The 15389-nt window shown below is 38.7% G+C and overlaps 1 protein-coding gene across 4 annotated transcripts in view; it reads right to left on the minus strand.

The window, feature by feature from the left end:
* Window positions 1–271: 271 nt before the first annotated feature.
* The window catches only part of CCHR1.PART0H22orf23 (chromosome chr1.part0 C22orf23 homolog), an 842373-nt gene continuing 827255 nt past the window's right edge, over window positions 272–15389 (minus strand). For all 4 annotated transcript variants that reach the window (XM_044068324.1, XM_044068333.1, XM_044068309.1 and 1 more), the window contains one exon: window positions 272–673. In XM_044068324.1, the coding sequence (XP_043924259.1) occupies window positions 572–673 (102 nt within the window). In that variant the 3' untranslated portion in view covers window positions 272–571. The remainder of the gene's footprint in view (window positions 674–15389) is intronic.

Below are 15389 nucleotides of genomic sequence, written 5' to 3' on the forward strand. Positions count from 1 at the left end.
GAGTCGTAACAGATGTCAGACATATATCCTATGCAGCATTACCTAAATTATCTTAGAAGCAGGCAAACGGAGTCAAAAGCTGACCCATTTATATATACTGGAGGAATATAAGCACATGGTAAAACTGGCACTCTTTATAGGGAAACTAATTTTCTAGCCACTGATGTACAGCTTCATTTCACCAGTACTTACAAATCTAGGCCAGACAATAACCAGAACACATAGTAAGGGAAAGAGCTTAGGCCATAATGTAAACAGTAAACATGCAAGGTTGTAGACTAAGACTTAGTGGATTTATTAAAAAAAAAATGAAAAGTTCTAAATTACGATGAGAATACAATATGTATCTACTTTGTGGGTAGATGAAGAAGGAAGCAGGACGCAGAGATGCACACTTTACACTTTAACTAGGCTGACAGATTCTTGAAAAGATGAATTACTTTGGAACTTGTTTTAATGAAGCTGGCTTGCTCAGAATAATGACATCTACACCAGTTAAGAAACCTTTTCATATCACACTTGATATCCTGATACATAGCTGTTCACTGTCATACTTGTTATCCTGTGCAACTTATATAAATGAGTTGCTTTGTTTTTGTTGACAATGTGACTCGATCATGTTTTTTAATTCAGCAGTTTTCTTCTTATCAATCTCTTCCATCTCCCGAATTTTCTATAAGGAAAGAAACAAAAAAGTCACCACGATATTCAAAGCCAATAGACATATATATTAGTAAAATAGTTTTACTTTGTTGAATTTAATTTTACAATTAGGACCATCTAGCTCAGTTTTAAAGTTTTCATCCTAGCAGCTTAAAATTATTATTTTTAAACAAGAAACTTCTTTATTAAATTATCACGTATGACATAAGCAGTCTTACATGAATGAAAATAAACCATACTGACACAATCTCAATTGCAAACATCAGACATTACAAACCAGGCCAACACAACTGTAGCTGCAAATATTATACATCACTTATAATATACCCAGTCATTGTCAGTCATCCATTACATAGCTCATTCATATCCTGCTTTCTTTTAAACTTCATTCCTCTGCATGTATTGATCCCACAATTCACATTTTTCCTAGGTTATTTACTCCTACCCTTTTCTAAAGATCCCAATTCTATCTGTTTAGAGCACAGAAATGTGGAAATCAAGAAAAGGTACAAATGGAAATGTTTAGTGAAGAATTAAATATGCCAAGGTTAGAGGTAGAGGAAGCTCAATTACTAACAGGACAGGAGGAGATAAGATAAAAATGGTGATGTACAACTAATCTACAGGAAAGTCCCCTCTGCTACTTCTAGTAAAGTTGGTTCAGACTTTGATTTCTATTTTCTAGTAATTGCTTTTTTGGCAGCCATCATAATTAGACTCAACAAGGCCTTACTATGTCTAGACAATTTCAATTCTGTATCGTAACTCAAAAACATAATTTCCTTTGTTACACCAATTTGCTCACCCAGCATCAATGATAGAGCAGTCTGCAAGGAATCTTTAAAGTCTGCCAGCTCATTACACTCCCAGAAATATGTTCCTAGTTACCTTTTTCTTCCCCATCACACCTCCAACATTTGCTGTCTACCTGAGGAAAAATTCTTTGGAGTCTACTTGGGTATAAAAATACTTATGTAAACACTTTCAAGCAAAGATCCTAAATCTTCTAAACTCTGTTGCACATTTGGGAGACAATACATAATCCCCCATTGTTTCTTTGTGAATTGCTTATCTAATCTCTCTTCCCAATCCTTTCTTACCTCCTCTGATTGATTCTCATAGTTACCATGCAATATTTTACATGCTGTACTAATTATTCCTTTCTTAACAGCAACATATGTTCTAGATTCTACTAAAAACTCTACCAGTGCTGGTCTTTTGTTTAGGAGCCCCCTATTTCTTTCTCTTTGCCTATACTAGGATATCAATCCTTGATAGGGAAGGTAATCTCTAACCTGTGGTCTAAATAAGTTCTTGGCATCTTCCCATTCATTTACCCTTCTTCTCTAGTTATTTGCTCCACTTACCTTGGTTCCTTTGCCAGTCTTCTCCAAGAAATCCTAGCCCCATCTTGTATATTGTCTGTATCCCTAATTGCAGTCATCCCTATCAGCAGAATCTCTTTTCTCCATTCCCATGTTGGCTTAGTTCTTAGAATATTTTCTGCTACTTTATGAATATAATCCTCTGTATGATTACTGTTGTTTTCCTTAAAGGTCTGCATCCAAAATCCCAGTCTCTCCATGTTTCCTGAGCTACACCCCTGGTTCCTCATCATCTCTTTGAATTATAGTTTTCTGCTTCTGCTATGCATAGGAGCCTTAACTGTATTGCTCTGAAATACCCCTTCAAATCGGGTAATCCCAATCCACCCTGTTCTATTGGAAGAATAAGCTTATCCCACTTGACTGTTGCTGTCTTCCCCTCCCAGATAAAATCCTTCAGCTCTTTATTAATTGCTATAAACACCTTCTCTGATTGATAAAAATATGCCTGACCTGTGTATAAGACTAAAGCGACTAAAAACATTTTAACTGCTTGCATCTTACTATTGATATCCATATAACAAAACTTCCATTTTCACAGTTTTTGCATTATCTTTTGTTTAATCTTTTCCCACATTTCTTTAGCTGCCACACCGGAATAATTTTTAATCCATACTCCTAAATACTTCATTTTATCATGTCCCCATAAGTATGGATCTTGCTGAACCAAAGAAGTGTGTGGGTACATAATTTATCATTGTGGCCTTTGTTTTAGCTTTTTTGATTTTGTATCCTGAAAAGATTTGAGACTGTCTCAATATGTTCCACAACACTGTAGTGTCCCTTTCTGGTTTTGTCTGGTATAAAATAATGACATCTGCAAATACAGCCAGCTTTTCTTGACTACCATACCAAATATATCCTTGAATTTTTGAGTCCCTTATTTTCATTGGCAATGGTTCTAAATATAATGCAAATAACAAAGGAGAGACAGGACACCCCTGCCTGATTCCTCTGCTCAAGCAGAGAATATCAGAGAGGACCCCATCCACTGTAATTTTTGCCTCCGAACCCTCATATATCCTCCTAATCAACCTTACAGGGAATTCAAATGTTTCCACTGCTCTGCTCATAAAGTCCCAGCTTATTGTGTCAAATGCTTTCTGTGCATCAAGACCCACCAACAACATTAGTATTTTCTTATATTCTGCTTCCCTCTGGATCATCAGTGTTCTGTTAATGTTGCCAAATGTTTGCCTCTCCTCCACAAAAACCACACCAATCCATATCTGTCAATTTTGGCAACATTTTTGCCATTTGTTTAGCCATTATAGACACAAACACCTTATAATCATGGTTTAGTATTGAAATGGGTATGTATGAAGGTAGATCTGATGGATCTTCAGCCTCTTTAGGTATTACAACTACCACCGTTTTCTTCCAGAATGTTGGTACTTCTCTTCTTAAAATACTGTTAAACAAAACCTTTCAAACCTTCATCAGTTTATTTCCCTTCTAGCTTTCAAACTTCCACAGGAATACCATACATTCCTGGGGACCTTCCTGTAGATTTGTTATAAATCACCATTTTTATCTCATCTCCTCCTATCCTGTTAGCAATTGAGCCTCCTGTACCTCTACCCTTGGCATATTTAATTCTTCCATAAACATTTCCATTTGTACCTTTTCTTAATTTCCATATTTCTCTGCTCTAAACAGACTTTCATAGAATTTCTGAACTTTTTCTAATACTTCTACAGGATCCCTTGTTATCAGCTTCCTAAGCTTGGTGACAGCCCGTTCTACTTTCTGTTGCCTGAGTCATTGTGCTACAAGTTTTTGTGCTAAAGAATTATCAAAAAATAGTTGCTTAATAACAATCTTTCTAAACTCATGTATATTATTAAGGTAATCACTTTCTGTTTAGCATTCTGCAGTTGCTCCTCTTCTTGTTCTGTGAGATTCCCCCTATTTTGCAATACTTTAACATTTGTCAGTTCCTCTAAATAAGTCGTTACTACTTAAAAATGTCTGCATTTCTTTTATTTCCACCCTGTTTTTAAATTCCACTTTAATTTGATCCCACTTCTTAGCTATATTTTCAGAAGAAATTTCTATTTTCTGCAATAGCTTCTAAATAATTTCTACTACCCATTCCTTAAATTCATATCTGCGGTAGCGTTGTCGCCTTACTCTAAGATGTTGTCCTGTTCGATTCTCAGCTAGAGCGTCTTCTGTGTGGAGACATGCGTGAATGGGTGTACCTTCGTTGAAGGTTGTGCGTCAGAGCTGGCAACTCGGCACGTAAAAATCTACTGCCAATCATTAGTGGACCGGAGTTCTGCTGTGGCGACTCCTAACCGGGAAAAGCCAAAAGACACAACAACAACATTGGAGCATGATCTGAAATAACTACTGCGTACATATCAAGACCTTCAATTAAATGCACACATTCTTGTGAAATGTAAATTATGCTTAGCCTAGCCCAATTTTTGTAGCTTATGGAACGATACGTAAATTCACTTCAGACTCCTAGTACTGAAGTCACATTTTCTATGCCAAATATTACCCCGTGTTTTTATTTTAGTTATTATTGGAAAACGATCTGAAATAGTTATTGCGTACGCATCAAGACCTTCAATTAAATGCACATGTTTCCGTGAAATTTAAATTCTGTTTAGCCTAGCCCAATTTTTGTATCTTGTGGAACAATACGTAAATTCGCTTCAAACTCCTAGTGCTGAAGTCACATCTTCCATGCCAAATATTTTCATAAATTTCTTTAAAAATCTGCCCTCCTTTGTTATATTTTCCCTTCTGGGCCCCTCAGACACATCTTCACTGTTGCAAATCAAATTCTAGTCTCCACCTATAAATAATATTCCTTGCTGAAAGCTGATTATTTCTCCCCAAAATTTCTTAAGCTCCATTATAGCAGTTTTCAGTGGAATATAAATACATGCCAGTGTAATCCTCCTCCCTAGCCAGTAGCCCCTTAGTACTACAAATCTATCATTACTGTCTTTTTTATCCTCTTCTATTAATTTCTGGAGACCCTCTTGCAATTAATGTAAGTACTCCTGTTATGTTCTGCCCCAGGTATTCTGCTGAATAACCATCCTGGAAACCTTTCTTAATCAAATTCACATGTTTGTTTCTTTCCAAGTTTTGTCTCCTATTGTATGGCTATTCGCATTCTTCATTTTTTAATAAGTTAACTATTCTTTATTTTTTGTATTTATCTGTGTGACCATCAACGTTTAAAGACGTTAAAGAAAACATAATATTCTTGAGTGATCATTACTCCCACCTTTTATGTATAATAGTTTTTTTGTTAAATGTCCAGTTCCAGCTTTTGTGTTACGTGTATATACTGTTTGCCAGGCTAATCTTTTATACAGTTGCTTGTTATCATCTCCATTTGAGCCTATGTCACACCTTACAGAACATTTTTGTTTTATTAAAAACCCTCAAACAAAAATACACACACACACACACACACACACACACACACACACACACACACACACACACACACACACACAATACCCCCTAAAACCTATTAACTTAATAATAACACACAAAACTATGTCCATCTTCAACTATTAAAGTTTTACCCTCCTAACAGGAAAGTACAGTTGTGTAAAATTTTACCATAATGATAGATGTCCATCTCTTCACTAGTACAGTGTTCATTACACTAGGGATCCCTAGCCAAGGGTGGCCCTGCATCCACGTAGTATACCAAAGCCTTTAGGTTGCTTTAAGATATGCTGTACATCACAAGTATGCTTCTTGCATAGCATAGGCTATAATGCATAGGGCTAAAGATGATGTCCAGACACACATGCTCAGAAATGAGTACCACAGTAAGAATGCCAGCCCAAGGTAAAGAAAAGGTAATCAGTACATCCAGAAGTGAAATGGACCAGGGGTGGAGGGAGGGAGTGAACAGTGCAACAGTGAAGAGAAGGACATCTACAATTATGGTAAGATTTAACACAATTGTACTCTGTCCTTCCATTTCACTGTTGTAGTATTCATTACACTATGCAGGGTGCCAAAGTTGTGGAAGTAGAGAGGGAGGAGGAAGGACCAGCAGAGCTCTCTAGGAAGCCATGAAGGATGGCCCTAGCAAAACCAGCTCAATGGGGCACTTATCTGCAATGGCTTGGTGAACCAGCAATGGAATGGGTGTTCAGACCGATGATCAAGAAATGGCGTTTGGACTGGTGGTAAAGAAGTTCTGTGGACAGTACTTCCGGACGTCACCTTTATGCCCTATGCTATGTAAGCAGCATATGTGTGATGTACGATGTACCTTAAAGCAATCTAAAGGCTTTGGTATACTGGCCGGATGCCAGGGCACCCTTGGCAGGGGATTCCTAGTGTAATGAATACTGCAACAGTGAAATGTAAGGACATTAAATGTCCTAAAATGACAGCCACACATACAGACTTGAGCTGACTTAAATAAATGGTTATCCATGCTAAGATGCATGCTACAGTCTGTGGTTCTATTAAGTGCAGTCTGGTTTTGTCTTATCTTTATAATTCTCTCAGCTGGGAAAACACTTGAATTCTTTCAGAAAACATTCTTCTCCAAGCCATTTCTCTTTATCAGATTGTCTGCTAGAGACATGTGAACCAGACACAAAACTGTTTACTAGAAAAAAGTCTTATAATATTCTTTTTCATTTACTTGCTTTATCTTAAAACTTGTTACTAGATTAAGCTAATGGCCTTAACCCAGTTATTCCCCTATGTAAGAATGAGAAAAAGCACACAAATTTTTACTTTGTCGTACTTTTTTTAACCAGATCTTTTTTTCACACTGCAGTGCCTATATGTCTTAAAACTAAACAAGGAGAAAGAAAAAAAAAGAAAAAGTATGAACACCCACTTACATTACTATTCTCATCACACATAAAAATAACTAAAAAAAAACTTTATAACATGCAAAGGAAATCTTGCACTATTTCAATAGTACTATTAGAGTAAACTTCCTCCCTCCTCTTCCCTCTCCTGAGTAGTTTTCCACAAATTAATGGCATGAAGTAGGGAATATGCTTTAGAGTCCTTTACAAGTTTAACAAAGTCCAAGAAAGTCTAATATTTTCAGATTTTCTTGTCCTATACTTGTTCAACTCCATCTCCCAAACCCCACCTTTCCTTCATTTCCAACATACTCTTGATTCTTTTAGTCAACTCTTTTGCTTTTTTCCTTCTCTCAAGCAATCTCTGTCAAAACACTGGAAAAGGTTTCACTGGCACAGTCTCTCTGTGGTCTTTACTACCAGAAGGAAAAGAAGCAGAATCTCCTACTGTTTCACAGCTCACTTTCTGTTGTACAAACCTTTGTATTTCTTCCTTAGCATGTACTTCATCAAAAAACAGCATTGTTCCTCCAGGGAAAATCTTTTGAAGATAGTTGGGTACAGCAGTTTGAATCTCACATCTGCATCTTGACACTCCCCGAATAATGGAATAAATGTACTCCTCTTCTGCCTGGTGTACGAGTAGTTATTCTCTACAAACACCATGCTGCCTCCATATTTAATCCTTTGTCCTTCTGCCACAGTTTTGTCAGAATCACCTCCTTCTGCTGGTAAGATTGCATCTTTACTATTAAAGGTCTAGGTTGTTTTCTCATAGCCAGTTTTGGAGCATAAACACAATATGTACTTTCAATTAACAATTCCTGTTGTGGAATACCAGTCCAGTTGCTTATTTGTGCTTTCATAAAATTAATATAGTCTGCTCCTTCCAGCTTCTCAGTTACAGCAGAAAATCTTAGGTTTTCCTTACTTGCTCTTCCCTCTAATTTTATTATTTTGTGAAACATCTCTTCTTGTGCAGTCTCATATTCAGCCAGCCTTTTCTTCATTTCAACCTCTGAGTTTTGCAGTTTTATCACCTTATCTGAATATCTGTTTAAAACTTCTATTTTTTTCTAGCCTTTTATTGTCTGAGTTAACATACTCCATCAGTGTTTCATTTATTTTAGTCAGCTGTGTGTGCAATTGCCTCAAACTTTCCTCTAGGTTACTGGAAGTCATGTTGGAGCTTGCACTGTGTTTTGATGAACAGCTACAGTACTTTTCCAAGCCAGGGTTTATTAGTCACCTTTTGAGTTGATTTCCCTTCACGTCCTCTGTATTTCTTTTTTTCCTGGAATCAAGGCAGTGCACTTACTAGCCAGTTACTGAAATTTACCCAGAAATCTAGGTCCACTCACTTTCTCTGCTAAGTTTCTGTTTTCACACTGGGAAAGCTGGAATTAACTGGTTACTCAATGTGCAGCCATCTTGGAAGCCCCCTAACAGCTTAAAAATGAAGATGTCTACCTTATAATCTCCCAGCCAACATACGTTATTACATTTATGGGACGTGTATTAACAATGTGGCAATACAGTGCAAAGGCTTGACTGTAATAGGTATGCATGCTGTTTTACATAACAGTTTACATGGGTGGTTAGTATTCTACACCAAGCTGTAAGCTCACTGTTGATCTGTATTGTCACATCATGACAAAATATTAGAAATCTTAAATATTAATTTGGCTACATCTAGATAAGTATTAGCTCCAGTTTGATGAAACCCCCAATAAAAAACACTATCTCTTTTCTAAAATGCTTATGAATTTAGTTCTTGTGCAGCTCAAATGAACATTATACTGTTCAACCCTCCTTTCCCCCACACACATTCACACTATAACAGCAGATATGAAATCTGTGTTTATGACAAGAAAATCAGGTAAGAAAACTTGAAATTAGAAGATAATACAATAAAATACATCAGTTTTGTAAAAAGAAAATAAACATGTTGCAACATAAAGACTGTTTTTTGTTCACTGCAATAAATCAAACATCCCCTTTATGCAGTTATCTATGTTACTCCATTAGTCATCTGAAGGGCAAACTGTCAAAATGTTGCATATAGTATTAACAATAAAAAAAGATAGCTACAAGTAAAATGGTCAACACTAATCACCAGAGCCCCCTGCAACCCCTACATAATAAAATGAACTCCAGAGTTGCACCTTCTTTAGTGAAGGTAGGAAAAAAACTTTAAAAGTTGTCATTGGTCATCTTATAGGCATCATGAGGTTTGGCCATTTGTTCTTTGACCCAATAACTTTTACGTAATACTGCTATGTTACCTTCACAAATTCCACACTACAATTTTGCCCCCTGCTTATATTAACAGAATGTTTTACAAGCATAATAAACTGAGATGGTCTCTAAAACTAGCATCTTAACATGTCTAGTTACTACTGCCATTGTGAAATAATGTCCAGAGAATGACTAATAGGTATTAGGCTAAATGAAAAACAGTAATGCGACAGCAGTGGATTCAGTCTGGGCCTAAAGACAATCTAAGGTACAAGTCCAGTGTCAGAAACACTCATCAGTGAAGAGAAATCTGATAAACAGCAGCAAAAAAAGAAAAATATGTACTTGTGATCCAATGGATAACAGAATCAGCAGGTCTGGGGGTGATCATCTTACGCTCAGAAGAAATGGAATAAAAACGGAGAAAACTGGGGAGGGCAAGGGAAGAGTGAAAAGCACTTGTCTTTGAGATGTAAAAGAGAAGTTATGTACTCACCATAATGTTCCATCTGTGTTGTCCATTTTCATTCTCCCTCAACTAATGGGTTCAGATCCAATTCTTGGATCCGACTCAGCTGTTATACTAGCTCGTGGCCACCAAAAATGCTTGATATCCTCTACCCATAATGCACCAATCCCTAACATCCCTCAGAGCTTGTCTGCTACTTGACAGGAAGAGTATTACTAAGCCATATCTGAAGCTCAGCATAAAGGACAGTCATAGCCTTGAAGCATCTTATTCCTCCATAAGCCTGTCGTTAAAAATGGTGGGGGTTGGTGGGTGGGGAGTTGAAGAATGAAAATGGACAACACAGATGGAACGCTATAGTGAGTACATAACTTCTTTATCTGAGGCTTTTAATTTTCATTCATTCCTCAAATAATAGGACAAAGTCCCCAGCTATCTAAAATCCTGGGTGGACTCTAAGGAAGGATATTCCTGACTATGGTTGTGCCAAAGTCTGCTCTTTCCCTTGAGACCAGATCTACTTTGTAATGAGTGATAAAAGTACGATTACTTGGCCATTTTGCAGCCACACATATATTATCCATAGATGCTCTAGACTGGAAAACAGAAGAAGTTGTCACAGACCTGGCTGAATGAGCTTTTAAAGAGTTTGATACGGGAAGATTCAACTTGTTACAGACAAATGAAATGCAATCCATCAACCATCTTGCAAGAGTTACCCTTGTAACTGATTTGTCCAATTTAGTATGTGCAAAGGACATAAACAGCTGATTTGTCTTTCTAATTTCTTTTGATGTGTAAGTAAAAATGCAGTTGTCTATGATCATCCAATAAATGCAACATATATTCTCTTTATTTGCAAATTTTGGCAAGTTAATGGATTGGTTGATGCTGAATTTTTACACCACTTTAGGAAGGAAACAATGGTATGTAATATGATTCTATCCTTATGAAAAATCAAATATGGAGGCTTAGAAGATAATGCTTGAAGTTCAGAAATTGTTCTAGCGGATGTAATTGGAACTGGAAAGATAGTTTTCCAGGTCAGGAATTTAAGATCACATTTAGCTGCCAGTTCAAAGGGAGAATGAATTAACGCTTGCAGTAACAAATTTAAATCCCATGGTGGAGTGGGGCCTTTATAAGGGGGGGGGGGTCTTAGCCGGACAGTGCCTCTCAAAAAGGCTTTGCACAGCTTAGAGGAAGCTAAAGAAGAATTTTGAAATCCAACATGAAATGTTACAGAGATTGTTGCTAGCTGGACTTTTATAGCTGATGAGCTAGCACCTCCATTAAATATACTTGCCAAAAATTCCAGGACAGATTAACTGGAGCTAAAAAGGGGTCAGTTTGATTTTTGCTCTGCCTAACAAATGAGCATTTTCCATTTACTCCTGTAGAGTTTCCTAGTAGAAGGTTTATGGGAAGATAAAAGTATGAAATAGACAGAGGAAGAGAGCATTGGTTGTCTAGCTATTAAAGGAATCGGAGAAAACATGCTGCTAGTTTGCGGTTTGAGATATCCGGGTAAACCATGTCTGTCTGGTGGGACAGAACATCTGGAGTTGGATCCAGAATCCAAGTTGGATACTACAGATGAGGCAAAAGGAAGGGAAACCCAAATCCGTCGAGGACAGTAAGGCACAATGGGGATGACTTTGCTCTTCAACTGGGTGCTTTCTGCAGGAATTGAGGGGGAGGGGTCAGAGGGTAAGCATACAGAAGACTAGGGGGCCAGTTTTGGAGTAAAGCATCCCTCGATGATTCCCCCAGTGGGGGGATTAGGGCAAAAAAGCTGCTGAACTTGTTTAGGGGAGAGGCAAAAAGATCACAGCAAGGCTGGCCCCACTGACTGAAACCATCCATCACTTGTTGAGAGACCACTTGTGAGGTAGTAAGATGGACCTGCTCATTTTTTCTGCTATCACAATGGACTTTACCAGAATATGCATTGTTATTAGAAAACAGTTGGTAAATATCACCCATTGCCACTCTCTGAAGCTTCTTGACATGGGGATAAGATATGGTTCCCTCTTGTTTGTTGATGTACCAAACTACTGACATGTTGTCTGTTTGGACTGCAATTGTTCTGAGATGGAAAGAGTCTTGGAATTCCTGCAATGCCAAAAGCACCGCTCTCATCTCCAAAACATTGATATGCAAGTTAGCCTCTTCAGGGGAAGAAGTGCATTGGACTGTTTTCCCCCAGGAAATTCCCCCACTTAATCTGGGAAGCATCCGTGGCCACTACAGCCTTGGGCTAAAGGAAGATGAAAGGACAGTGTTGTAATACCTGTTGCGACTCCATCCACCAGCATAGGCATCTTTTGCATACCTGAGTTATTCTTATTTTCACTGACGTGTTAATCACTGACCACTGTATTGCTAGCATCCATTGTACAATTTTCATGTGGACTCTTGCTAAAGGAACTAAAATTACTGCTGCTGACATTGACCCCAGGGCTTGTGGAATCAATCAGGGTGAAATTCTGGTATTGTAAATTATTTTCCTGACCAGCATCCTTGTAGTTTGTACTCTTGAAAGAGGAAGAGAAGCTACCATAGATACCACGTTGAACACAACCCATATGAATCCTAATGTCTGGGTCCATTGTAAGTAAGACTTGTCGTAATTTATAGTTATTCCGAGATGTAAACAAGTCTGTAGCACCTGCTCGTGTGCTTCTATCAGTTGATGCCTGATCAGGGAGGTAATGAGCCAGTTGTCTAGATATGGAAACACTCAGACTCCCTGCAGTCTCAAGTGAGCTGCTAATACTGCCATACATTTAATGAACACCCTGGGGGTTGTGTTGAGGCCAAAGGATAGTGCTCTGAATTGACAGTGACTGGCTCCCAGACAGAAACAGAAATACCTTCTGGATTGTCTGTTCATTTTTATGTGATAGTACTTATCTTGAAGGTCTATCAAGCACATCCAGTCATCCTTGCCCAGAAAGGGCAGAATGGTCTGAACAGTGACCATCTGGAACTTTGTGTGTTGAACTGACTTGTTCAATACACTAAGATCCAAAATTGGTGTCCACTCCACTGCTTTCTTTGGCACTATAAAAGTAAGTTCTGGATTCTATTTGGTCTGGTGGGACCCCTTGGATGACTTTTTTTCTTAGCAGCTTTTGAATTTCTAGTGCTGTTGCTTTCTTCTGATTGGGTGGAACATCAGAACATTTTCTTACAAATGGAAGAGGTAGGGAAAAAGGAATTATATAACCTCTGGAAATAATCCTCTACACCGAAGCATCTTTTGTTATTATGTAGCCAGGCTCTCTGGTGCAGGGATAAGTGACCCCCGACTGCCTCTGGAGGTAGGCAATCGAGCCTCCTTTCAGAAGTGCTGAAAAGAATCTCTAGACCCCTGGTTTTGCTGGCCTCCTCTACTATGGGGGTATCGCCGTCCACTGTAGCCCCCCCCCTCTGCCTCTGGGGGCTCTATCTCCATGTGTGCCCTGGAAAGGACCCTGAGACTTTTTGAACCACATTTTTCTACCTTCCCATTGATTCCTGGAGAAGGTCTTTTGAGGGTTCAAAGAATGCATGTCCACTGCAGAGAGGGTCTTTCTCACACCTGAAGAGTGTCCTTCACTGTGAGGCCACACAAATAAGTGGCGTCAAAGAGATAATTGCCGAATGAGGACTTGAAGGGCTCTGCCAAAATCACACAAGCTCATCTAATCATGTCTCTTGATGGAAATACCTGAACCCGCAGCCCATGAGGCACCTTCTGCAGTGCCTGGGATTAGCCTCATGGATGAATTAGATGTAGTTTGTAGGGTAGCCAACTGAGATGCTTTTGAAGATTGAGTGCAAAAGTCACTGAAGGATAAACACACTTCCCAAATTTGTCAGTTGCCCAAGACTCTCTGTTAGGAGGATGGACAGTGGAACTCTGTTCATCAAGTTCCTTTTTTGTAATTGCCGCCATAACCATGGCATCTACTAGCACCCCTTTATCCCAAAATTCCTTTTCTACTGGTGGAGTCAGAATCCAGTCTGGTCTCTTGGGAATTGGCTCAACCAAATCAGGTTCCTTTCACGCCTGCCTAGAGACCAAATCAATGAGCTCATCAGTGGGTGGAGTAACCCACGAGGTAGATGGGCTAGCTCCAAAGGCCTCCAGAAATACTGATTCCTCTGGAGAAGGATCCTGGGAAGACCAGCCACCTTCTGCTTAAGCATCTCAAGAATGTCTCCAAATGAGACATCGGGTGGTAATTTTGAGAACCCCTCTCCTTCATCAAAATCAGTATCCTCAGTGACTGATTCTTGAGGATAATTCAAGTGCCTTCTTTTGCAGTTTCTCTTCCTAGGGACTTCCTCAGTGGGATGGTCTGGTGAAGTATAATAAGAGATTAGGATTCCCTGCTGTGTAATCTGGAAGCTTTGAGCTGGCTGTCCCTGTGGGGTAGAATGTTGAGGCTCAAGACGCAAAGACATCTGAGAAGCAGAGGGTGGATCCGGGGGGTAGGACCCATCTGTCCTGCTGAAGCAGAAAACACTCTCTTCACAACCTCAAAAGCAGATCGTTCTGGAGAGAAGGAAGACAACGGAGCTGAGAAAGCAAGTTTTTGGCCCTTCACCTCCCTCTGCTCTGAAAATAACCCACCTGAGGCAGAAGTCAGAGCTGAGCTGTCCAGTGCTTAGGCTCTGAGAGGAACAGATGGCTCTGAAAACCTCAGAGTCAACTCCAACCTCCCAGATCCAACAGGAATGCTTCGGCTCCAAAGAAGTCAGAGCTGATGCACTCAGAGCAACATTTGTATCTGAAGAAAGTGTTTTCTTTGGATCCTAACCTGATGGATATGGAAGGTTCAGATCCAAGGAGTCTAAATCAACAGGCTGGATTAGAGAAGGAGCTGTAATAAGTGGAGTACTGGATGATTGGGCTTCCTGGCCTGAAAGGGTAGGAGCCGTAAGAACTCCCATTTGAATTCGCACAATGAGGAATGTCCTCATCATTTTCTCCACATCTGCTTCAGTAAGACTCCTGGAAGAATGAGAAGATGCTAAGGGTGGAGATTTGGAGCACCTTTCCAAAAACGGGGAAAACACTTTGGATGGAACTGGGTCCAAATGGGGGGAGTACATGGTCCTAGGTAAAGGCTTTGGATCCAAGACAGTAGGATTTGATGTAATTTTCATCAGAGGTGAAGAAGGTTGGATTGTAACAACTTTTGGATCTGATTTCTGTCTTTTATTAGAGGTTTCTATGAAGAAGAGGTGGAAAACTCAAAAGCTTTAGACCTCTTAAATGGGTCTTTAGCTTTCTTTTTGGGAGATTGAGCCCCAGTGATGGCTTCAGAAAAAGAGGTGGGTAGCAAACCCTTTAATATTAATTTATTTCTTCTGTCAGCAAGAGAAAGAGGGTTAAACATATAGCAAATGCTGCAATCTATCTTTAAATGATCTGGGCCCAAGCAGTAGACTCAAAGAAAATGGGCATCACAGAGAGGCAATTTGTGCCTACACATCACATTTCTCTCTTTTTTTTTTTTTTAAAACAAATTTATTGTTTTAACATATAAGAGAAATATAACAATTTTATACAAATAATTAAAAATAGGTATTATTATAATATTCAACAAAACAACTAAAGTATTTACAAAGACATCCACTACAATCAGATCAATTAATTAAACTAAAATACTGTGCTATTGAAATTAGAATTTTTTTAACAAATTTTGTAAATTATCCCATATAATAAAATGTGATGTTTTTCTAGTTGTTCTCATTCTAATTGTGCTTATTTCCATATGACACATTATATTCATAACATTTTTAAATTCATTGAACGAAGGA

The sequence above is a fragment of the Protopterus annectens genome, chromosome 1.part0, assembly GCF_019279795.1.
Source record: "Protopterus annectens isolate FY-2018-M chromosome 1.part0, PAN1.0, whole genome shotgun sequence".
NCBI lineage: Eukaryota > Metazoa > Chordata > Ceratodontiformes > Protopteridae > Protopterus > Protopterus annectens.